The sequence below is a fragment of the Alosa alosa genome, chromosome 10 (genome assembly GCF_017589495.1).
Source record: "Alosa alosa isolate M-15738 ecotype Scorff River chromosome 10, AALO_Geno_1.1, whole genome shotgun sequence".
In the NCBI taxonomy this organism is placed as follows: domain Eukaryota; kingdom Metazoa; phylum Chordata; class Actinopteri; order Clupeiformes; family Clupeidae; genus Alosa; species Alosa alosa.
In genome coordinates this window covers 2217120-2241421 of record NC_063198.1, presented here as the reverse complement: position 1 = coordinate 2241421, position 24302 = coordinate 2217120, and the positions used below count along the sequence as shown (strand labels likewise).

Here is a 24302-nt window from a genome sequence, read left to right as displayed (position 1 = left end):
TTGACTGCAATGTAGTCAATTGACTGCTTGACATTTTTATTTTTCTGTACAATAAACAAATACATCTGCTTTATGCCGCCCAGAATTACATTCATATTTGGAACTTACATAGTCAATGCATCGTTACACTACATTAGTGTTTCCAAAAAAAACCATAGTAGCAACGAGCGTTCGCAACCACTATCGATAAAGTTGTGTAGTTACAACTACACCTCTCGACCTGTGGTAGAATGCTAGTAGAAGCATAGTTCCAGGGATCTTCATGTCAAAGACGTCACTGACGCCAATTATTTGTTTGCAAATGAATAATTATAAATATATTTAGGTTTCTAATTGATATTTACACTTCTAACCACCATACATCCATATTTTAAAATGCCCAAGGAAGAAAATAGGCCTACATAAATTAAAAGTCAATTTGCAGCCATGTGCACGTAAGTAAAAGTCACACACCTGCAGATAATAATAAGGTGGTGCGCGCTTTTTTGGCGTCAGCTGAGAATATGTAGCCTTTGATTTTCATGGGGGGTCCTTGTTAGTTTACGCAAACCAAGCCAAGAAGGCTGATTCTGATTTTGATAAAATGATCTGCACAAAAGATAAACTTACTGTAGGTAAACAACGATGTCAATATTGTTGTCAAAATCTTAACCCAGATTCGAACTCTTGGACAGGGGACTGGTAACTGCTGTGCAACGGCGGCTGTCATCTGCCGGCCTTAACGCAATGCGCCACAGAAGTATGTGCAGGTGCCCGTTCACATGCTACTAAACGTCATTAACCACCTTAGTCCAGACTACTGAAGTTTGGAAACTATCATGGTCCAAACTTATAGTACTATGTAAGTACGACAGTTTTGGGAAACAGTCGTAACTTACTTGTTGGTTAGTTGAACGATGCATCCTGTTAGTAAAAAGCTAACGTCCGTAGTTGTACGGGAAACGCACCCCAGATCAGCTTGTAGGCCATTAGCAATCTGTTTATTTTATTTTATGAAGCCTACACAGTAGATCACATGCCACATTCTCACTTTCAATAGACAGATGCAATAGCCATTGGTCAAGTATTGAGTATAAAGCAATTAAGATAGTACCCTATACAAAAAGTACTTCATACTATCATAAAAATTACGTTAAAGCGAATAGCATTTTGCAACTTGACAAAACACTGGATTAAATATCGTAGGCACAGGAGAAAACTTGTACATCCATTGGCCCGTGGGGAGATCACATGCCAGTTGCCTCTCCTTCAGTGCTATGACTTCGTTCGGCTGTGAGCTTGTTTTAGCCAAAAAAAACTAATGCAGATATCAATCGTCTTTGTTCATGGGTTTGGCCTCACAGCAGAGGCTTAGACAACTATGACCCACGTTTTGGTTTAAGTAATTTGCCCTACTTATTGACTGCAATGTAGTCAATTGACTGCTGACAGGTTATTTTTATTTTTCTGTACAATAAACAAATACATCTGCTTTATGCCGCAGAACTACGCACTTTGCCAGCCTATAGAACGGGCACATTTTGGAGAGAATAGAGAATGTACGCATGCAAGAATCTGTAGGCTATTTGTGGCTGGTTACCAGCAAACAATGTTTAATGCATTAACTCAAGACCTCAAACATTTTCTAAACAATATAAACAGAAAGGATGCAGCAGGCACCAAATGTAGAAGAGTCATTTCCAGTGGAAGAACAAAATGCTGAATGAAGCCCAAAGATATGAAGGCATATCTGGCAAGTTGTTATTTTTGAAGAGGTAAATGGTTGGGCTATAGGCCTAGTTTGCAAGAAGGAGACATAAAGCGTGAGCATCCCACACTATCCACAGCTGTGGTAGTTGGGTAGGAGAATTACTGTTAGCGCAGGATTTATATAAAATTCTTCAACAGAAGGCCTGCCTCGAATGCAGGCTTGCCCAAAAAAAGACCTGTGGTTTGCGCAGCCTACAGTAAGTAGGTCTTAGTAAGTTAGGACTCCTCTAGACTTCTTTTTTCAGCTTTCTCAGAGGTGGAAAAGTTAAATTCGTTAAGGGGCAGGGCGGATTAACAATTCATAGACCCTTTGAAACAAATGTCTGATGGGCCCCCTGCCCCCAGCCAACGATGAATCGGGCAGTCAGTTAATAGGCCTATCGTGAAGATTTGTATTGCCATTTAAGGCACGAAGATCTGTGAGGCCAAGCCTCACCAAGTAGCCCGCTTGTTTACAACTAACATTACATTTAATTAAACTGCTTATAAGCTATGCGAAATAGTTTCAACATTTTGAATATCAGTGTCGGGTGAATTAGGAAATGCCTTATGGCTGAAAGCTGCTTGGGATCCCCCCGTCAAGCAACAAAAAGTTAAAATAGATGACATGATGCGGCGTCACTGACATAATGCGCCAAATAATATAGCCTAGATATTCCAATATATTGAATACATGTGTTTATTTTAGAGGGGATATTCAACGTCATTTTAAGCAATTTTGACAGCCCTAGTCCACTGTAGGCTCATGTCGTCTATTAACACCTTCCACCTAACCCCGTGAGTGGGGGCTATAATGTGAGAAATAGCACCATTGAGTAGCCTATCTTGCGAAATAGCCTTAAAATCGTTCCAGTGTTGTGTGCATTCTGGTTTCTCCACCTACTGGTTTCCTTCTGGCGTGCATCGCTCTGCAGCAGTTGTCAGACATTCACAAACAAGTTGTTTTAGGTGGTTTGAAGTCGCTTTTCATCACGCCATGGCTTCGGCTACATTACAGCCACTTTCGGACATGTAAAAATATATGTTTTGAAAACTAGCATTAAACTGGATTCGATCCATAAAAGCAACACCGCCAGCGTGACTCTCCATCCTGATTCCCTACTCTTTGAGCCAACTAATAGCCTATGTTACACGAATCAATTAACTATTGTAGGCTACCATTAATTAATAACGTAGCAATACCCAGGTAACATGTTGTCCAGGCTATCTGATACAAGGGGTTGCCTCTCATCTACAACAACTCTTGGGCTGCTATAGTCGTCAGTGCACTGTGCACAGTAGGCCTATGCTACTCTTTGTGGTTGATCAACTAAAAATAAAAGATGTATTTGGTGATGACGTTGTAGGCCTAGTAGACCTAAATTCTGAGAAATTAAATGGTACGAGAAACGATCTACATAGCGCACCAGACCGCAATGTCTTCAAGGGTTGAATGAAGGGAGTTTGCAAAAATTAGTGTATTTTTCAAGTCAATAAACATTCTTAATTTTCGAATGTCTTTGTCAGGGAACATCTGACTTTTAAAAACCATAGGCCTGGTAGTCGCTCAGATAAGGAGTTATAAGATAAAGGCAATACCATTTGTGTCACCTAATGCAGTTCAGTGAATTAGCAAGACACCATCAGAAGGCAACAATCATAAAAGCACAGTGTCTTGTGGCAAGACTCTCCCCCCCTGCATAAAGCTGTCTGCGTGTTGTAGGCTAGATTTATGGAGTTCTTTCTATCTGCTTTACTTTTGTGAGTTGCGACCACCTAGGCTATGTTATAGATGTTTTATGAGGTACCAGTGTTTAGCTGTGTCACAAAACAATACGCTTTGTCAGACTACTTTTAAAATGATATTCAGGGCTATATACATTTTAAACATTCGGGGCTGAAGACCCGACAAAGCCTTAATTAATTCTTCAGGTGGGAAGTGTCAGGAATTTTTATACGAGAGACGCTCTCATTGGTGGTTAGTATATGGAGTAGGGAATTGACAGCAACATATCCAATCACATTATGAGAGATGCTGAATTTAACACAAACTGCGATGTTTGATTTTAAATTAATGTAAAGTTAGCCGTTAAACGTAGGCCTACCTGGTATCATTACAAACATTATTCTGTGTCCTAAAACTGGCATATTTTATGGCATTGTGTCATGTAAGTTCGTTGCAAAATCTAGAGAAATGTGTGAGGTGGTCAGCGGGGGACATTGTGTCATTACTTGAACATTCCACACTATCCACAGCTGTGGTAGGCCTACCAGGGGCAGGAGGATTAATGTTAGCGCAGGCTTTATATAAAATTCTTCAACAGAAGGCCTCGAATGTTGTCTTGTTTGTGGAGCGCTGTAATCTCGGCTTCATTGAAAATGAGGGCTTCCCTCAATGACCCTCCGAGAATAAATAAAGGTTGAATGAATGAATGAATGCCCAAAATAAAGGCCTGTGGTTTGCGCAGCCTACAGTAAATAACAGACCCGCCAGAATGTGCGTTATGATGCTTTTTTACGAGCAAGATGTTTTTGGTACCCTACGCACACTGCATGTTCTTAAATAACAATGATCATCAGTAATATTCGACCATTAATTTGGGTAAATGGGCAAGTGTGACCACCTTGATTGGCTGATGATTGTAACGCGGGCACTTAAAGATTTTAGCTTGAAGTTTTCTCTTAAAAGTTATTCACAAAGCCTTTCAGACAACTCCTAAACTAGGAGTGAGTCTTCGTGGCTATGGATGACATCATTACTCATGCACGAGCTTGACTGAAGTGACCACCTTGATTGGCTGACGATTGTAACGCGGGAATTCCAAACACCTCTCTTCCGATGATGAGTGACAGGTGACAGGTCGGAGAATGCGTGCGCTACACAAGTAGTGCGAAGGACGGAAGATGATTAATAACTGAATGAAAAGGCCTAGCCTAAATGAATAAAGAGTAAGGCAAAACAAATAGCCTAGTAGCCTAATGAAACATAGGCCTATGGATTGATGCAGTAGCCTACCTTTGCAACATTATTAAATTAATCTGTCACCATATGCCTAGGCTACGTTTGCAACGTTTGCATTTTAATTTGATTCACAATGAAACGTTACATTTCATTTACATGTTAACAATGAGTAGTTTTGGTTGTTGTTGGTGGCGTTATTGCATCCCTTTTATGAATGCAAAATTGTTTCCTCGGGATTGGAAGCTCCTGTTGCGCATAGGCTACGCATTTCAAAACATCGCAACGTAAAATGCCACAAAAAAGCTGTTTATGAATAGGTCTTAGTGAGTTAGGAGTCCTCTCGACTTAAGCTGTCCCAGACTTAGGTGCTACTTTTAGGTCTAAAATGCTTCGTGAATTACTTTTTGTGAAAACATTAGGAGTCCTAAAGTTAGGAGTGAAACGCCCATTATTTTTAGGAATTGCTCCTAAAATCGCCAGTTAGGAGCTACTTTTAGCCTTAAAATTCTTTGTGAATACGGCCCCTGAATAAAAAGGCCTAGCCTAAATGAATCAAGGCAAAACAAATAGCCTAGTAGCCTAATGCAGTGTTTCTCAAATTGTGGTCCGGGGACCACTGGTGGTCCGCAAGCTATCTCAAGTGGTCCGCGAGCAAACGTGGTAATTGCAATAGTTGCAATATTGAACCAACTTGTATGTAAATCCTGCAACACTGCCTATAGCTACGCCAGTTTAAATCATATGAATCCTCTGACACAATAAGCAAGGTGCAAAAACAGTAAGCAAGGTGGTTCAGTGAGTAGGCCTATTCTGTAATATAATGTTGACGTAGGTCTACTGTTTTTTTTTTTTTTGCTAGGTGGTCCGTGATTCTTTTTTTATTGGTTAAGTGGTCCTTGGTCTGAAAAAGTTTGAGAAACACTGGCCTAATGAAACATACGGATTGATGTAGTATCTTTGTAACATTATTAAATTCTGTTACTATGCCTACGTTTGCAAAAGAGAACATTTTAATTTGATTCACAATAATGTTACATGTTGACAATGATTAGCCTAGTTTTGGTTGTTGTTGGCGGCGTTATTGCATGTTAGTTATGCCTACAATGCAAAATTGCTTCCTCACGATTGGAAGCTCCTGTAGCTGTATAGGATTTCAAAACACGGCAAAATGCCGCAGGTTTGTGAATAGGTCTGTGAGTAAGGAGTCCTCTTGAGTTGTTTTAAGCTGTCAGAGGTGGGAAGGTGTGATTTGTTGGGGTCAGGGCCGGATTAACTGGGCACAAATGTCTGATGGCACCCCTTCCCCCCCCAGCCAACTTTGTATGTATTCTAAAGTTTTGAATACACCCCTCCATAGCATAATTAAGTCCCTTTTAATAGCTTCTGGAGGAAAGTAAATCCTCTTATTGATCAAAACGTCCTCAAAGCCTGCTTTCATATACTGTCAGCTGCCATTGTCCACAATGTATTTCTAATCAAGTCTGGTTTGTTTGTCCGAGTTTTCACACGGTAACAATGGGGGGGCGGGGCTTAGCGACAGGTCAATTGGCAGGGGAGGGTCATGTCTTTTTTAACAATTCTGTCGGAGGGTCATTGAACAATTTCTAGCAGGCAAGAGAGGGTCATGCAACTTGCAACTGAAGCACTCAAAATTCCTCCGGTGGCCCCTTCAATAAATAACGAACAGTCCCTAGATTGCTGCTGGGCTATATGTCTTGGTTCTGTTAACAACTTATTGTCAAACGATAGCCTATCTCACAAGGTTGCATCCATTACAAACAAACATGCAATGTGAACGTCTGGGATTGGGGAGAGCACTAAATGCTCTACTGAATAAGCACGAAGTCAAACCTTTAAATGAAAAACACTCTTTAATAATAAAAAATAAATAAACCGCTAATGAAGTAAACTTGCACCATCAAAAATCGTTTATTGCCTGTAGGCTAACTCCGTGATAGCAGGACGTAACAGGAAGGCATTTGGCTGAGCAACGGAGGTTAATATGCTCTATATTTTGTCCAAATGATGTCTGTCTATCATCGTTGCACTCGGAGAAAACCAGAATGTTTCATTTGTCCTGCGTTTCTTCTACGGCTGCAAACGGGATTCACTCGCAGTTAACCAAATATTTCTTTATTAGGGCAGGGCAGGCATATTTCTGGCTATTAAATTATTTCTAAACCAGTCTGCTAAAGTCTGTAGTGAAGTCTGTGTAGGGTTTTCCAGGCTCCATTTCTTTTTACGAGACACCCTGCTCACTTGAGCCATCTACCGGTTGTTTGGGTTGTTGCAGCGTCTCACTGGAAAAATACAAATTAAAGTCGCGTGATACCGCGTGATCCCACGCGCGGACTGCGAGTGAAGCTGGCCAAGTCGAAGCACTGCCCACTGTAAAGTCTGTAGTGAAGTCTGTGTAGGGTTTTCCAGCTCCATTTCTTTTTACGAGACACCCTGCTCACTTGAGACCTCTGCCGGTTGTTGCAGCGTCACTGGAAAAATACAAATTAAAGTCGCGTGATCCCGCGCGCGGACCGCGAGGGAAGCTGGTCGAAGCACTGCCCACTGTAGGTAAACACAATTCCTTCATATCATTGTGTTCAGAAACAATAAATAACAAAAGACACAAGACAGGTGCCGGACAGAGCGGCGTAATCGCCAGCGTACCTGTGACATCACACCAAGACATACACAAATAAACAGACAGACAAATAGACAGTGACAGTAAAGCAAGTCTGTCTTTACAAAGACAGTAGTAGAGCTCCTTGCTAATTATCCCGCTAGCTCAGGTAATGTCTGTCATTTGTATAGTGGTCACTAAAATCATTCATGAACATTGCAAGACACTTATCTCTTCTATGATCCTAGAAAGATTTTCTTCGACTTGTTAGTTTTTTGAACTAATGAAATAGAAAACATAATGAATTGCATCCACATATCCTTATGCACTATGCGTAATTATTATTTACTAGCCTAAAACCGTGAGACTAATTACTCTCATGTATTTCTTAAAGTGACAGGCACTCAGTTGCACCTACACACAACCAATGTGCACTCAATTAGCCCTACACACCACACTAAACATAATTATATGCTGACAGTATGGATCTATTACATTAAAGATATGCCTAAGTGTAATAGTTTAAATCAATATGAAGTATTCATATTACTACATATTTTACCTACTAGTATTTATGAAGATTATAAAATACTATACATTATTAACAAAATATATAAACTTTATATGAATTCTAAAATATATGAAATAGAAACGTATGACATACGCCATCATTTTCCTTGTATGTTTGCATATGTGTGTGTGTGAAGAGAGTCAAGCAGAATCTATAAACTCTATCTAATTTATAAGATCTCGATAAACATTGGCAATCAAAGGAGCATGAGAAAGCTCAAAGGGATTGATCGAGTCACAATGTGTTGAGGCGGGCGCTTATTAGTGTAGTCCTTATTTTAGTGCGCAAACAAAGAAAACTGAAAATAACAGGCCGTTAATAATGGGGCAACCATTTTTTGTCTTTGGCAACCAAAACCTCATGCCTGGTTGCCCAGCTGGCAACCACTTTTAAAGGCTAATGTTGAGCCCTGGATGATGGTATAAAAGACTTCTTGAAAATGTTGTACTCTGTATCTCCTTCCTGAATGGAGTCTTTCAAAAGTGTGATGTAGTGGATGTGAAGGGCCCTGAGCTATCTGTAGGGCTTTCCTCTTAGTGTGGGTTGTGTACAGTTCCACCAGCTGCCTCTGGGGGTTCAGTACGATTTTACTGGCTATATTTATCATTTTTGTGGGCTTACTTTTGCTCCTAGCCCCTAGATTCCCATACCAGCATGTGATGTTGCATGAGATGACACTTTCCAGCAGACTGGTGAAGACTCTACTTCTCTACTAACATCAAAACTGTTAAGTTTTCTTAAGAGAAACAATCTTTGGGTTGCCTTCTTAAAAATACGATCTGTTGTTCAATAAAATTTAGGTTACTGTCTAGGATAGTACCTACTGTAGATATTTAAAGCTGCAGACAGCCTCAACATATTTGCCCCCAATTATAACCGTCTGACATGTAGGTTGTCCACCCCTAGTGTTCTAGTTTTTGGTCTTGGTAGGGTTTAGGGTAAGAGCACTCTCCTCACACCAAGCCACAAGGCGGTGGATGTGATTAAAGTAAGCTCTCTCCAGATCCCCATTTCCCCTGATCATTAAACCAACCATTGCCATGTCATCAGCATATTTAAGTAGGCTAAACTGACTACTACAGATCTGCATTTCATTTATGTTTATGAAGAATAAAACTTGGAGATACTACACAGCCTTGAGGCACTCAAGTGTTTAAAATAACCTCATCAGACATGGTACCCTGTACAGATTGAACTGTACAGTTGTGCAATCTAGGCTGTGAAGTGAAAAGTTCAAGAGCAGACCAAACCTCAGGTGACAAGTACATTAGTCACTATCACCACTAGGACTAGGAGCCTATAGACCAGTCAGTGACTATGTTTCCATGCACATCATATTCCGATTTTATTTGGAATAATGACAATATTACGATTGCGCATGAGTCATGTAAACACCTTATTCCAGATGCCATAAACCGATTAAGCTCATATTCTGAATACTAAAAACCGAAATAACATCCTTAGCATATGCCTTTTTTAACCAAAAGTTTACACTTCTATAGTAAAGATGAGGTCAATTTATGTATTAAAATCTGAAATTTTAAATGTCAAGATGGAGTTTATCGATGGGTGAAATCATCATAATGCTCAAAGACGCAGGTTTTGCGCACACTGCTGACAGCTGAAGAATCGGTGAAAAGCCCTCATATCGGCCTATTATGAGGCTAAAATGCAAAACAAAAGCAGCTACTGTATAATCTGGCAAAATTCACCTTTTTTGCGGTCATGAATGAAATTCAGGGACAGAGGCAGTTAAGACATCATTACGCAGATACTACTTCTACTGCACATTGCTGCTTTATTCAGCATATGCTGATTAATATGTAAACGGTAATATTCCGTTTCCGCTATACATGGAAACATCTTATTCTAAATATTGGCATAACCTTAATCGAAATATGGTGTTCATTTAAAACCACTTCCATCGTGCCGGTGCCAAAACCCTCCACTGCAATGAGCCTTAATGACTTCCGTCCAGTTGCACTCACCACTATCATCATGAAGTGCCTCTAGAGGCTGGACCTAGCTCACCTCAAGACCAGCTTACCACCCTCACTGGACCCCCTCCAACCGCCAGAACAGGAGTACGGAGGATTCCACCTAACGACACTTCGCTCCGCCCTGTCCCATCTTGACAATAGCAACACCTACTGTATGTGAGAATGCTGTTCATTGACTTCAGTTCAGCATTCAGAACCATCATCCCCTCAAACTGGGCATCAATACCTCCCTCTGTAACTGGATTCTGGACTTCCTAACCAACAGATAACCACACCTCCTCAACCCTCACCCTGAACACCAGCGTACCACAGGGTTGAGTGCTGAGCCCTCTCCTTTACTCCCTCTTCACCTACGACTGCACACCTGTTCATGGCTCTAGTCAATCACCATTGTCAAGTTTGCAGACCACACAACGGTGATTGGTCTTATCAGCAACAATGATGAGACCACCTACAGGGAGGAGGTCCAGCACCTAACAATGTGGTGCACCAACAACAACCTGGGTCCCAAACCAAAGAGCTTGTGGACCACAGGAAGTCAAAAGCTGGGACACACACCCCCATCCTCATCAACGGGACTGAGGTGGAGCGTGTCACCAGCTTTAAGTTTCTGGGTGTCTCTGAGTATCTCTTTTGGACCCTCAACACCTTCACCCTGATCCAGAAGGCTCACTAGTGCCTCTTCTTCCTGAGGAGACTAAAGAAGGTCTACCTGTCTCCTCAGATCCTGGTGAACTTGCACCATTGAGAGCATCCTTACCAACTGTGTCACAGTATGCTACGGCAACTGGAAAGCATTGCAGAGGGTGGTGAAAACTGACACATCACTGCGAGACGCATCACTGGTTCCTCACTCCCCTCCATCGAGGACATCCAGGGCAAGAGATGCTTGTGTAAGACTCACAGCATCATCAAAGACTGTTCTCACCCCAACCACAGACTGTTCACTCCACTCACCTCAGAGAGGCGTTACAGGTCTCTCTGCATACAGACCAGCAGGTTCACAGGAAGCTTCTTCCCTGAGGCTGACACGTTACTGAATACTAACTCTGCACCTCAGTGACAACTAACTATGTCATATACTGTTCACATTGCACTTTTCTGCTTTTTTGCTCTTCTGGTTAGACAGTAACTGCATTTTGTTGTCTCTGTACTTGTTCACTGTGAGTATAAAGTTTAATCTAATCTAATCTAAAAATGGAAATGTAGTCACTGATATTTTTTCAGAAATGCTTCTACACTCTCTGCTAAATTAAATAAACATGCTAAATGTCTCTTTTCAGAAAGGTCTTATCTCTAGCTCGATCTTAATGCCGTTTTGCATTGCATTGCAGTTCCATGGATTACATAGTTGTAGTTGTATTGGATTCTGATTAGGAGCTTTCTGTTGGGAAAGAAGTGGGAGGATTTTGGATGTTAAGGATGAATGCTCCTGCTCTGAGCTCTCTCACCACCAATTGCTAAAATGTTCTTTTTTGAGACATGTATGAGTATGTTTGTTCCAAATATGGATGTGGATGTACATGTAAGGCATGGATGGATTTATGTGTGGCATGTATTCATATGGACTCACACTAATACTGCTTTTATTGGCTTCAGAAAAGCGTTTGGGTGTTGATGGCTTGTGATGTGATCATGAAAGCTTCCCTTCTCTTTGAACCTCCAGATGGGGACTAAATTAACTCTTCTCCTCTAAAAATGCTTTTTCATCACTTTTATGGCTTTATGGTAGCTTTTATGTTGTTAGGACGTACATGAAGCTCACCACTAAATATTATGGTGTCATGAGTTTAATAAACTTGAAAAAAGATATTTTTAGAATATGTAAGCCTTGTTACTCTGGAAAGAAATGTTTCACTGTTAAAAAAAGATCATTTTGGTATCCTACTTCATATTGCTGTTCTTGTGCTTCTTCGGTCATGAAAAGTTGATTTCATAGATTGTGTGTCATCTCTTGTCTTTGTCAGATTCAGCAGGCTGCAGAGAGACCAGAGCGAAACTTTGTGGACACACGGCAGCTAAAGGTTTGAATCACATGCTTTGCCCTTTCAACCATACTGTACCGTTAACCACCCTCTTCCAGTATCTCTTCATTATTCCTTTTATTTTGACCTCTTTACCTCGTATCACTCTGCTTTAAAACAGAGTTTTACCTCGTCTCTTACACTGCCAACTTTAACCTGTCCATTGATGTCACTCTTGCTGCAATTTCATTTTATTTCCTCCTCAAATTTGACTCTCTCTCTCTTCACTTGAATATGTCCTACCACGTTGACTTTTCCACCAGTCATGGTTTTGTGCCTCAGCACCGATGATAGTCAGAGGCATTATGTTTTCAGGTTGTTCATCTTTACGTCTGGACATTTGGACAATATCTTGAGAATGCTAAAAGTGATTTTCATTAAATTTTGTACAAACGTTTGAACTCCGAGATGAATGATTAGATTTTGATGGTCAAGGGTCAAACTTCAATGTCACCATGAGCTCATGTATGTACTATTCCCATGAATACGATATCAGAGGAATACCTCAATGACATCCTTTAAAATTTGACAACATGTTCATTCACAGATAATCTGATCAGATGCAACAAACCTTTCTATGACTTCTTTGTATATCTTGCATACCCCCTAAAAAAAAGCAGTCTTGAAGACGCCATTTTTCTCACTGGAAATTCATTTAGTAGAATCATACTTATCAGTATACAGTAGGGATGCCTCACATTTCACTTAAATTAAATTAAATTGCTTTTCACTCAACATTACATACTGTATTATATAAATGTAAACAAAATTGTATGTAGACTGAAACTGAAATGGCATGCAACTGTAGTTCTTGATAATTTTTGTTTAGCATTTTGTCTGTCTGTCTGTCTCCTTCAACCTCTGTACTCAGGTTTGTGCCACCTGCTTCGATCTGTCTGTCAGCCTTCTACGTGTGCTGGAGATGACGGTCACTTTGGTGCCAGAGATATTTCTAGACTGGTCTCGCCCCTCAGCTGAACTGTTACTGCGACGATTGGCTCAGGTGAGTTTGGAATTGTGATGGAAACAAGCCAGTTTCTCACTGCACTGTCTGGCATTGCACAGTTTAACAGAATTTTAATTATTGTTATTCCATGCTACTTAGTGATATAGTTTCACGTATGTAGGGTCCTATGGATTCTGTTTTATTATTTTCCAAATTCCGTTTTATTTTTTCTCAAATTCCGTTTTTTCAGATTTAATTTTAGTTGTTTCTGATTTTTCTTTTTTTTTTTACATTTAAGCAGAAACCGGGATAAGGTGTATACATGGAACAGTATCCCGTTTTCTTTCGGAGTACTCTACCTAGTATAACCAGGTTAGGGCTTATCGGGATATGATGTTTAGAATACTTCAAAATCCCTATTATACTAGAAGTGCATAAACACAGACTATAACAGAGATGCTTAAATTCTTTCCTTTCCAAACATTAATCTAGCCTCAATGTTGTGCCTACCTAACATTAAAATGTATTATATTTCATTCTATTTCATTGGAAATTTACAATCTAAATCTAAAACATAAAATAATAAAGCACTCATTTTTATTAATTTGAAGAGAATCACCCATAGGCTATGCTTCCGTTTAGGAACAGTACAGTTTCTTTTCTGCAAAGTTGAGTGAGGGAGTCTATTTGGAGGCTACCCCTCTGTGCTCTTCTGCTTTATGGTGGACTCTTATCTGAGACTGATGGAAAGATACAGTACCAGTGTTACACTAGCCGCGTTTACATGGACGTTTTATCTGCGTTTACATGGAACAAACATTTAATCATTTAGAAGCTCCTAGTTGTATTGCTGCCATGGAAACTCAATTGTTTACGTCACTCTTCATTATTACCACTTATTACACGGCTCTTCACAAGGCAAGTAGAACGCTCCATTGGCTTGAATGGGATTTCCCAAAGTTCTTGCAAACCATAGACTGTAGATATATACAGTCTATGTTGCAAACAAAATTACCGCTGTCAATGGCAACGGGTTTTGTGCTTCTGATACGTCTTTCATATCACTACGCAAGGACTGGAACTTCATTTAAAAGTGAAAGCAGATGGTTGATCAGCTGTGTTCTAAAGAATGTTTGATTCAAGTTCAGCGTGTGTTGATGCAAACTATTTGTTTCTCAGCAAATGCCACGATGAACGGTAACAAATAGGCTAGGCTATGTAGGCTAAAGTCATATCGTGGGGAGTTTATTATTTCGTTTTGTCAAGTAGCCGTGTAATAAGTGGGATAATGTATAGAACGGCGGTCATTATTGGGAAAATAAGTCCCGACAGGGCGAACCAGACCCCGACGTGCAGTTTACTTACATAGCGAACACCTGCGCAGAAAGAAGAAATGTACTCCAACAATCGGAGTACCTGTTTACATGGGTGGATTTTTTTAATCGATCGGATTATCAGAACTGAGTACACCGCCTCTCTCGATCTGATAGAAAATGCAGTCGGATCGGGTTGGGTGTTTACATGAGGCATTTTTATTCAGATTGAGCCATTACTCTGTTTGTAATCGGATTAAACATGTCCATGTAAACGGGGCTTCTGTTGTAGACACATGGGATGCCTGCATCTGTTGTGTTTTTTTCTTTGTGTTTATGTATGGGCGTGGTTTGCATTTCCTGCTTTGTTGAGTGTTGTCGAGGATCCTTGAGGATTTGCGCTTGGTAGAACTGAGACCTGCCGGAGTTAAATCCATCAGAGACGAGGCAAGGCTTCTTCTTAGCATTCTGAAAACAGGAACAGGAATCTGCATGTGTGTGTTATTGAAAATCATGCTTCCTGCGGGCTTCTTTTTGAAAAACTAATGAATGCACCACTGTCATTCTCCCACGTCAATAAGTTAAATTATACATGTGTGATTAATTTTCCAAAATAAACCACAGAGCAGCAACCATTAAGCAAAATCGTAAAGAGAAAACTGTACTATTTAGCTTGCAATCGCTCTCATTGGAAGATGTTTAAATACCCTTTCTAAATGCCTTCTTTACATTTAATGGTGTAAGAGTTCAAAGTTGTCAAAATGACCTAAGCCCATATTTCACTTAGGCTACTTTACATAGTGACAATAAGACAATGTATACATTTAAATACATAGTGTACTGCCTTGTTTAGTACAGATTTTAAATCCTTCATAAATGTGCGCACAGGATTTTGGGTGTTCTGAGCACACAGAGGATACACACATGCACAAATTTGGCAAAATGAAGGACTTCGGCCTTGGTAGAGTTTGGTAGACTTTGATGGATGCTTGACATTGGAACAATACTTCGACGGGACTTCATGACGTACTGTAACATAATTCAAATAGCAGCCTTGAAGGATCCCTTGATCCCTTGACTTTGAGAAACAGCCTCTTTCTCATTTTCTCTGACTTTCTTTTTGTGTGTGTGTGTGTGTGTGTTAGACCGGTTACTGATTTCATAGTTTGTGTGCGTTGGGAAGTGTGATCTGCATTAATGAAACACTGATTGAAACCGTGACAAGCTTTCCACGCTCATCATCAGCACCTGCTGCTGATTGTGTCCTCAATCAGTTCAATCTCCTGTCTTGTTGGCCTCTCCAGTTCACCACTCCTCATAACCCTGTCATTCTGCCCACGCTCCACTAATTCTTCCTGAATGAGGCCATCAGACAGCTCATGTTGGCACAACAAACACACAGGAAGGAAAGTAAACAAGACAGTCTGCCTGGAGCAGCAGCAGCAGCAACCAATCTGTGCCTCTCTCAGGAATTTTATTCAACAGCTCCGAAATATATCACACATACACACAGAATGAGAATATCTGCAATGTGATTTCAGTCAAGAGAACAATTTTGAATTCAGTTAATGTTAAAGCATTAATGTTGTATACACATTTCAATGCTAAAAAGCCAAAGCTTCAGAAGTGTAGGTTTTAATGGGGTTTCAAATGTCTGAATTAAGAGAACTTCCTGTAATCCCTGCAGCTGCTCAACCAGGTGCTGAACCGTGTGACTGCTGAGAGGAATCTCTTTGACCGTGTAGTCAATCTGCGTCTCCCAGGTAAACTTTCCCACCACTGCCACACTCTTTCCATCAGAACGTTCCATAGTAAGCATATAAATATATACATGCATGAGTCACCTGTTGGCTCTCTGAAACTATACAGTGATGGCCAAAAGTATTGGCACCCATGCTAAAGTTGACTGAAAGAGGAATATAAAATCATCTTTTGGAAATTGATCTTAATGCCTTAAGTGAAAAATGAGGAAATATCTAACCTTTAAGGACACCAATTTTCTTAGTGAATGAATAATGTATCATAAATAAATAAATGTTCTTCCCTAAAATACAGGGGTCATAAGTATTCCCACCCCTATGTTAAATTCCCATAGAGACAGGCAGAGTTTTATTTTTAAAGGCCAGTTATTTCATGGATCCAGAATACTGTGCATCCTGATAAAGTTTCCTTGGCCTTTGGAATTAAAATAGCCCCACATCATCACATACCCTTCACCATACCTAGAGATTGGCATGGGTGTTATTTCAGTTTGCCTATTAGCTGGTTTGATGCTCATTGAGCTCAATGCAAATCAAACCAGCTAATAGGCTAACTGAAATAACACTTATTTCCTCATTTTTCACTTAAGGCATTAAGATCAATTTCCAAAAGATGATTTTATATTCCTCTTTTCAGTCAACTTTAGCATGGGTGCCAATACTTTTGGCCATCACTGTATGCAGCATTTTGTTATTGTAATTGAGCATGAACTTACTTAGCATGTGTAGTCCTCAGTCAGTGTTGTTTTGTTTGTCCAATTTGGAAGTCTCCCTTATTTCCTACTGTTGCAACTGCATTGTTATACTCTATGTCTAGTTAATGAAAAGAATTATGTAACAGTTCTTGAATATCAGTACAGTATCCATCTAGGTTGCATACATGTGTGCACGCACAATGTGTATGCATGTGTGGTGAATATGTATGTATGTTCCTGTGTGTTTGTTTAATGCCAGTGTGATTGTGTGTACAGTATGTGTGTTTGTTTATGCCTGTATGTGTATTTGTGTGCACAAGGACGCCTGGGTTTGGTTGTGCCTGTAATTGTGTATTTGTATGTGTATGTGGGTCATTTACAAATGAGGATGTTGTTGTTTTTTAATAAGAAATGTGGTTCATTTGATCTTTATTTCCTCCCATAATGGATCTTATGCACAGAAGGCTCTTTAACCAGCGTTTTCTTTCCGGAGCGTTAGCTTTGTTGTAACGGCATCTTCTGTTCCTTACATGTTCAGACACTGAGGGCCAGATGCACGTACATTTGCGAACGTATCGTTATCAGTGCCATGGACAAACCGCAGATTTGTGGTATTTATCAAACTTTCATTTCATCGGGTAATCTGCGCCTTTCTCCGCCCCCCTACCGCAATTTACGAACGTCCACAACTGAACGGCTTAGCCTAAATACAAGCGCAGTTGAATGAAGTTAACTGATGACAACATTAAAAAGAATCAAATGTTTAGCGATCATGAAATAATACAATACATGATAAGATGTCACCAAGCAGGGAGATCATGAAGATCAGTAGTTCTACTCAAGCTACTTGTGCACGTAGACTATAGAAGATTGGTCAAATCTAGCAAGTAGGAAAGTTTAAGTGGATGACTTGAAAGTGAAAGTAAGACATTCGAAAGGCCAACGAAAGTTAAGTCAAGTCAAGTTTATTTATATAGCACATTTCATACACAGAGGTCATTCAATGTGCTTTACATAAACAAAAGCAAACAGTAATAGCAAATAAAAGCATAGAAGGGCAATATGGTCAAAGAATAGTTAAAAGGTAAAGATCATAATAAAAAGAAAACATAAAACACACAAGGTAAAATCATTTAAAAAAAAAGAATAATTAATAAGCAAAAAAAACAAAGGCAATAGTAGTAAAAATGTAATAAAAGTAATAAAGACAAAGTAGAATACATTTCAAGGCAGATTCAGAATTTGTAACTCAGCGCAGTTAGCAGAAAGCATCTGAGAACAGTTTGGTCTAGATTTAAAACTGGCTACAGTTGGGCCTTTTTGATGTCATCCGAAAGTTGGTTCCAGAGCTGAGCCGCATAGCAGCTAAAAGCTGCTTCACCATGTTTAGTTCTAACAGTAGGTTCTACTAACAGGTTTTTCATCTGGGACCTGAGAGGACGAGAATGTGTGTACTGCTGAAGCATGTCTGATGGGTATTTAGGTCCTGCTCCATTTACTGATTTATAAACAAGCAATAGTGATTTAAAGTCAATTCTGTGACTTACTGGAAGCCAGTGCAGGGACTGAAGAATTGGAGTAATGTGGTCAGTTCTTTTAGTTTTTGTTAGAATCCTAGCTGCTGCTTTTTGTATCACCTGAAGCTGTTTAATAGTCTTTTTAGGAAGGCCTGTGAACAGTCCATTGCAGTAATCAACAGTTAAGATTGCTTTTGATATAGTACAAAGACACAAAACTCTACATAGCGATTCTGTTGTCTTTGAAAGGTTCTCTTATTGACGCATTTAACCACAATTTGGATTAACACATGCTTTTACAAGGTGGAGATATTTAGGCGCAGAATAGACGTGCACTTTCACAGGCAGTTTTTGTACATACTGCAGAATATATAATCAAAGTCAAAGTCTGCTTTATTGTCAATTTCTTCACATGTCAAGACATACAAAGAGATCGAAATTACGTTTCCCACTATCCCACGGTGGAGACAAGACATATTTTACCAATTAGGTCCACAGACAAACATAACATTCAAGTAAACAATATAAAAAGTAAAAATAAGAAGGCACATACAATGAAGAAAATAAGAGCAGCAAAATTTGAGTTGAATTTGTGCAATTGTGCATACAGTAGACAGTCAATATAATAGTGCAAAAGTCAGGCCAATAAATGGCTGAGGTAGTTCTGTTTGACCTAAGTATGCAAGTGGCATAGTGGTGCAAGTTATGTAAGAGCAGCAGAAGTGTGTTCAGAAGTGTTTTCAGGACAACAACAACAAGTTGCAAAGTGTACAAGTGGAGTAGTGCAAGTGGAGTAGTGCAAGGCAGCTATTGTGGGTCCAAAGTCCAGGATGTTATGTAGCTGAGGGGGGAGAGAGTTCAGCATCCTAACAGCCTGGTGTATGAAGCTGTTGGTGAGTCTGGTGGTGCGGGAGCGCAGGCTTCTGTACCTCTTCCCAGAGGGCAGTTGATCAAACAAATTGTGAGCGGGGTGACTTGCATCACTCACAATTCTGGTCGCCTTGCAGGTGAGGTGGGAGGTGTAAATGTCCTTCAGGGAGGGGAGTGAAGCACCAGTAATCCTTCCAGCTGTGTTCACTATGCGCTGCAGGGCTTTCCTGTTGAATTCAGTGCAGCTTCCGCCCCACACAGCGATACAGCTGGAGAGGATGCTCTCAATGGTGCCTCGGTAGAATGTGGTCATGATGGCTGGTGGAGCACTTGCTCGCCTGAGTTTCACTTGGGAAGTACAGGCGGCTGAGCTTTCTTCGCCAGTGATGCAGTGTTGGTGGTCCAGGAGAGGTCTTCACTGATGTGCACCCCAGGAATTTGGTGCTGCTCACTCTCTCCACCACAGCACCGTCGATGGTCAGTGGCAGGTGTTGGGTGTGACCTCTCCGGAAGTCAACAACAATCTCCTTTGTCTTGCTGACGTTCAGCAGGAGGTTGTTGTCCCTGCACCACGTGGTCAGAAAGTCGACCTCCAACCTGTATTGAGTCTCGTCGCCCTTGGTGATGAGACCCACCAGAGTTGTGTTGTCAGCAAATTTCACTATGTGGTTGTTGCTGTAGGTTTCAGTGCAGTCATGCGTCAGCAGGGTGAAGAGCAGCGGACTGAGCACGCAGCCTTGAGGGGCCCCCCGTGCTCAGTGTGATGCTGCTTGAGATATTGTTGCCAACACGTACTACGTACTCCCATCTCTTTACGGCAAACTCCCACTTTCCCTTTGACCCTCCTATGAAGGCATATGCATCACACGGAAAATCGCAATTAGCCATTTTCAGCTCCCGCGACAGGCAGTCTGCGCTTTTACCTCTGTGCGGCATGTTTGTGCATACCTCGCCATGATTTTACGCGCACATTGCAAAACAAATACGCCTGAAATGGTCGCAAAAGCGTTAGCTCTGGCCCTGAATATTGTGTTTGCCCAATAATAAACATTTTAACACACGCATACATCCCTCCATCGTAACATGCTGATTCACTAGGTGCAACATCCAAACCTTGTCAAAAACCAAACCGTGTAGCTACTGTACAACACACGCACCACAACACATCAGTCAAATTTGACAGCGAACACAACAGGAGGATTAAGAGTGTTCCGTGCATATGGTCCATTGCTCTTAAAATATATAACATGGAAGATTAGCCTATTAGTTGAAGAATGTTTGGAAACGGTACTTAATTTACAGTGTTGTTATGGTTATGCTATCCTACTACGACTGATACAACCCCAAATCGGTATGAAAAATGGAAATACCAAAATAGATTTTTTAATTGCACTTGTACATGTACTTGATTGCAGAAAATATGAACCGGTCAACATCCATTTCTGCCATACAGACCGGCAACACTTTACAAAAAAAGTTTAGGGCTAATAAGGTGAAATAATGTAATATGTGATATGACACGGGTAATAATAGCAGGTTATTTTAATCATGATTTGGTATAAATATGGATTAAAGAGAGGCCTGGTCCTTTCAGATTAAAGATATGCCATGAACCCCACTTTGTCAGCAAATGTGTAAGAAAACTATTGAAATATAACAAATTAGAGAGGATTCAAGGAGTCTGGAGGAATTTTGCTTCTTAAATATTTTCATCATAATTTTTGGCAAATTTTGGGGAAGATAAAAAATATATTTGTATTATCTTCCTCCATGTTTACCTTTAATTCTTTGGACATTTTTCTGGATACATATCCACAATAGTGCTTTTCTAACAGCTTTCAAGCAAAAGCAAATACATGAAAAAACACAATAATATGTGACCTGATCTGGCAAAATGAGTCACAATGACCCAAAATTCAAATTTGAGATTTTGGTATCAATGGAAAGGGGTCGCCATGAGCTTTAAAACGAAACCCATGGTCAAAGTCATATCTTGAACTGTTGTCAAGATACAGCATTTTGAATTATAGCCTCCTGCCATCATTTTCCAATTGAAAAACTCGCATTTGAAGTTACAGGTTACAGGCAGGTACAGGTAGGATTTGCCCACTTGAATAATATCTTTTGTAACTTTACCTTCTTGTGTTGACTATGGAACTTAGGGAAATTAATTTTGAATGGTTCTTCTTTCATATAACAATATATTCAATGCTTTTTGAAGCAATCGGCCTGTATCTCATAATGATAGACCTGATTTCGTCTTTCTCTGTGTGTGTGTGTGTGTGTGTGTGTGTGTGTGTGTGTGTAGGACTGGAGAGTGTGGACCACTACCCTATACTTGTAGCTGTTACAGGCATCCTGGTGCGCATCTTAGTGGAGAGTGACAGACAGGGGTAAGTGTGGGACTATCTTTTCCTCATACAAGTGCCTTGTAAAAGCATTGAGAAAATATTTATGTTATTAGTTATGAACAATTAATGGATGAATTAATTGTTCATATCAATGGATCAATGGATGAACACAATACATTCATACATACAAGAGTACACATGCCCCATGCTTAGACAGAATTTGTGAAATAACCATGGCAAGAGCGGTTTTGAAATAGAATATATTAGTGTGTTTTAAAGCAACAGTGTGCAGGAATTGAGGAAAACCCTGAAGTAGTTTGGGGTATAATTAACTGTGTGTGAAAACGCCCTTATTTAGACAATGCTACCTAGCCTTGGGAAGTATTGCTACAATGGTTGTCCTTGAATTATGTTCTTTGTCTAGCAGATTCCTGCTGTAATGGGAACAGTCAGTGGGTTTGCGACTCAAGGAACTCTACTCATTATTTCAGCACTCATGTTTGTGGGCAGCCTAGTGACTCTGCCAGATAGTCAAGAACATGATTTCGTCCCTTGAGTGCGAGTGTTTATGGCATGTGCATTTGCGTGTCTGTCCTGACTTTCCCTAGGGCCCTAAAGGAGCTGACAAGGTCAGTTGTTCCCAAACAAATAGGCATTAGAATGCTGGTCTACACAGAAAAAACTAATATTTTACACACATTAGATACCTTTTCAATATGTAGGCCTTTTAAAAAAGACACTAAAAATAAATCTATGTTGCAGTGATCTTGTAGGCTACAGCACCAGAATGACTTTCTCATTTGATTAGTATCAGTATCAGTGCTTCACCATATGGTAGATAAAGGCAGACTCATAAGGGTGAGGATATATATTGAATACAAGATTGTTGCACTTTACAGTAGGTACGTTTAGTGCAACACATTGAACTTTTGTCACTTCTTGCGCTTTTATCATGCAAATAGTTTTGGTATCATGTTGAAATTGAACTGATGGTATATGGCCATGTGAAGGAAGGAGACGTGTTGTTCCCTCCAGCCATCCAGGACATGCACTATGCAGCTCAGTGTTCCAGCCTGGAACACAGTAGCCTGGCTAACGCCAAACCTCATCTCATTGAGATGGGGTCTGGGAACTACACATACATTTTCTTGTATTTGAAACGTGGTTTATGAATGGCCAGAGCCGTTTATTGGGCGCTACGATTGGCTATCAAATGCGTCTGTATGTAGCTCATAAACGCTTCGGTGTGTCATCGTCTTGCTGCCCCCCCTCCGTTCTGTGATTGGTTCCTTCGTTGAGGTGAAAACAAAGTCCATGGAATCCAGGCTGCCTAGCAGCGTGAATAAAATCGTGCACGTAAGGCAGCATGGGAAAACCCAGGCTAGGAACACAGCACAAAAATGAAAAGAAAAAAAAATTCACAACATGACATTACTGACCATAGCCAAAAGACACTAGTTAGCATGTAAGCAATCTTCTAACAGTGGCAATAGGTCTGTGAGTAGTGTTTGCAAGGTTTGCATGCCTTTTAGCTAGCTAGCTCACACAAAACACAATTTGGATTTAAGCCCAATTTAAACCCTTCTCATTTTGCAATTCTCTTGCTTGCCCAAATCTGCTTCAGGGCACTTCAGAGTTTGTCATGATGCTGTGCAGCCTGCTATTTAGCAACACCATCATCAGTGTACACACTATTCTGTACTGTACATATGTGGAGAAGGCAAACGAGTTCACTGTGCATCTAAGCTCATTCTCCTTTCCCCACTACCCTACTTTGGAGCTTGATGCTATCCAGATAATATATAGTATTTAAGGCTAGCATTTTTTTTTTTATCATATTAATGGTATCTTTCCTGTAACAGGGTATCCTAACTGCTTCTGAGCAAGAGGCTGTTGTGTAGCATTGAATGCTCTGTGTCTAAATCCATTCAATATGCCCTTCTATTGCATCCCAGTTCTCATTCAAAATAGCAGAGCAACGGGAGCGACAGAAAGAAAATAGAGAAAGGGCGTCCGCCAAACGTTCTGCTCAAAATGTCACGTTGCATCACGCTACACATCTCTGCTTCGTGTCGCATACAGTTAGGACATTCCAATAGAAAGCAATGTAATTAAAATTATTTTATCACTAACACTCACGCACATCACATGTAGTTAGAGCATTCAAACACTGCCATTATCATGAGATAACATTAGCATTTACAATTCTAAGCTTACTGCTTAGTACAGTGCCCTCCAGAATTATTGGCACCTCTGCTAAAGTTGACTAACAACAGGTATAAAAAAAAAATCAGTTGATGATTTATTATAATCTCACAATGAAAAAACAATGAGGAAAAATCCAACCTTGAAGGGAAGCTAATTTATTTTGAGAAAAAGGAAAATCTGATCATATAAATATTTAACAAAAACACGTTGCTCACAATTATTGGCACGCTGTTATTAGAGTGCCTTTAGTACTTTGACATTTGAGTCACATCTAATTGTTAAATGCCAGTTTAATCAATATATTTTTTTTTTTTTTTTATAATATTTTACCCTCATCGAGTTTTTGCTTGTCAGTGCAGACCAGTCTGTGATTGACATATTGGACCAGAAGAACTGGGAACTGTGGATTTTTGCAAAACAAATAACAGGCTCTAGGTATAAGTATATATACTCTTTTGATCCCGTGAGGGAAATTTGGTCTCTGCATTTATCCCAATCTGTGAATTAGTGAAACACACTGCACACAGTGAACACACAGTGAGGTGAAGCACACACTAATCCCGGCGCAGTGAGCTGCCTGCTACAATAGCGGCGCTCGGGGAGCAGTGAGGAGTTAGGTGCCTTGCTCAAGGACACTTCAGCCATTCCTACTGGTCGGGGTTCGAACCGGCAACCCTCCAAGTCCAAAGCGCTAACCAGTAGGGCACGGCTGCCTCTGGTGGAGGTAGAAGTGTGTTTTT

The 24302-nt window shown here is 40.3% G+C and overlaps 1 protein-coding gene across 4 annotated transcripts in view; it reads left to right on the top strand.

The window, feature by feature from the left end:
* LOC125302683 (E3 ubiquitin-protein ligase RNF123) overlaps positions 1-24302 on the top strand; it is a 120557-nt gene that overhangs the window by 54222 nt on the left and 42033 nt on the right. For all 4 annotated transcript variants that reach the window (XM_048256013.1, XM_048256012.1, XM_048256014.1 and 1 more), the window contains 4 exons: positions 11846-11902; positions 12774-12905; positions 15849-15924; positions 21312-21396. In XM_048256013.1, coding sequence (XP_048111970.1) covers positions 11846-11902; positions 12774-12905; positions 15849-15924; positions 21312-21396 — 350 coding nt within the window. The remainder of the gene's footprint in view (positions 1-11845; positions 11903-12773; positions 12906-15848; positions 15925-21311; positions 21397-24302) is intronic.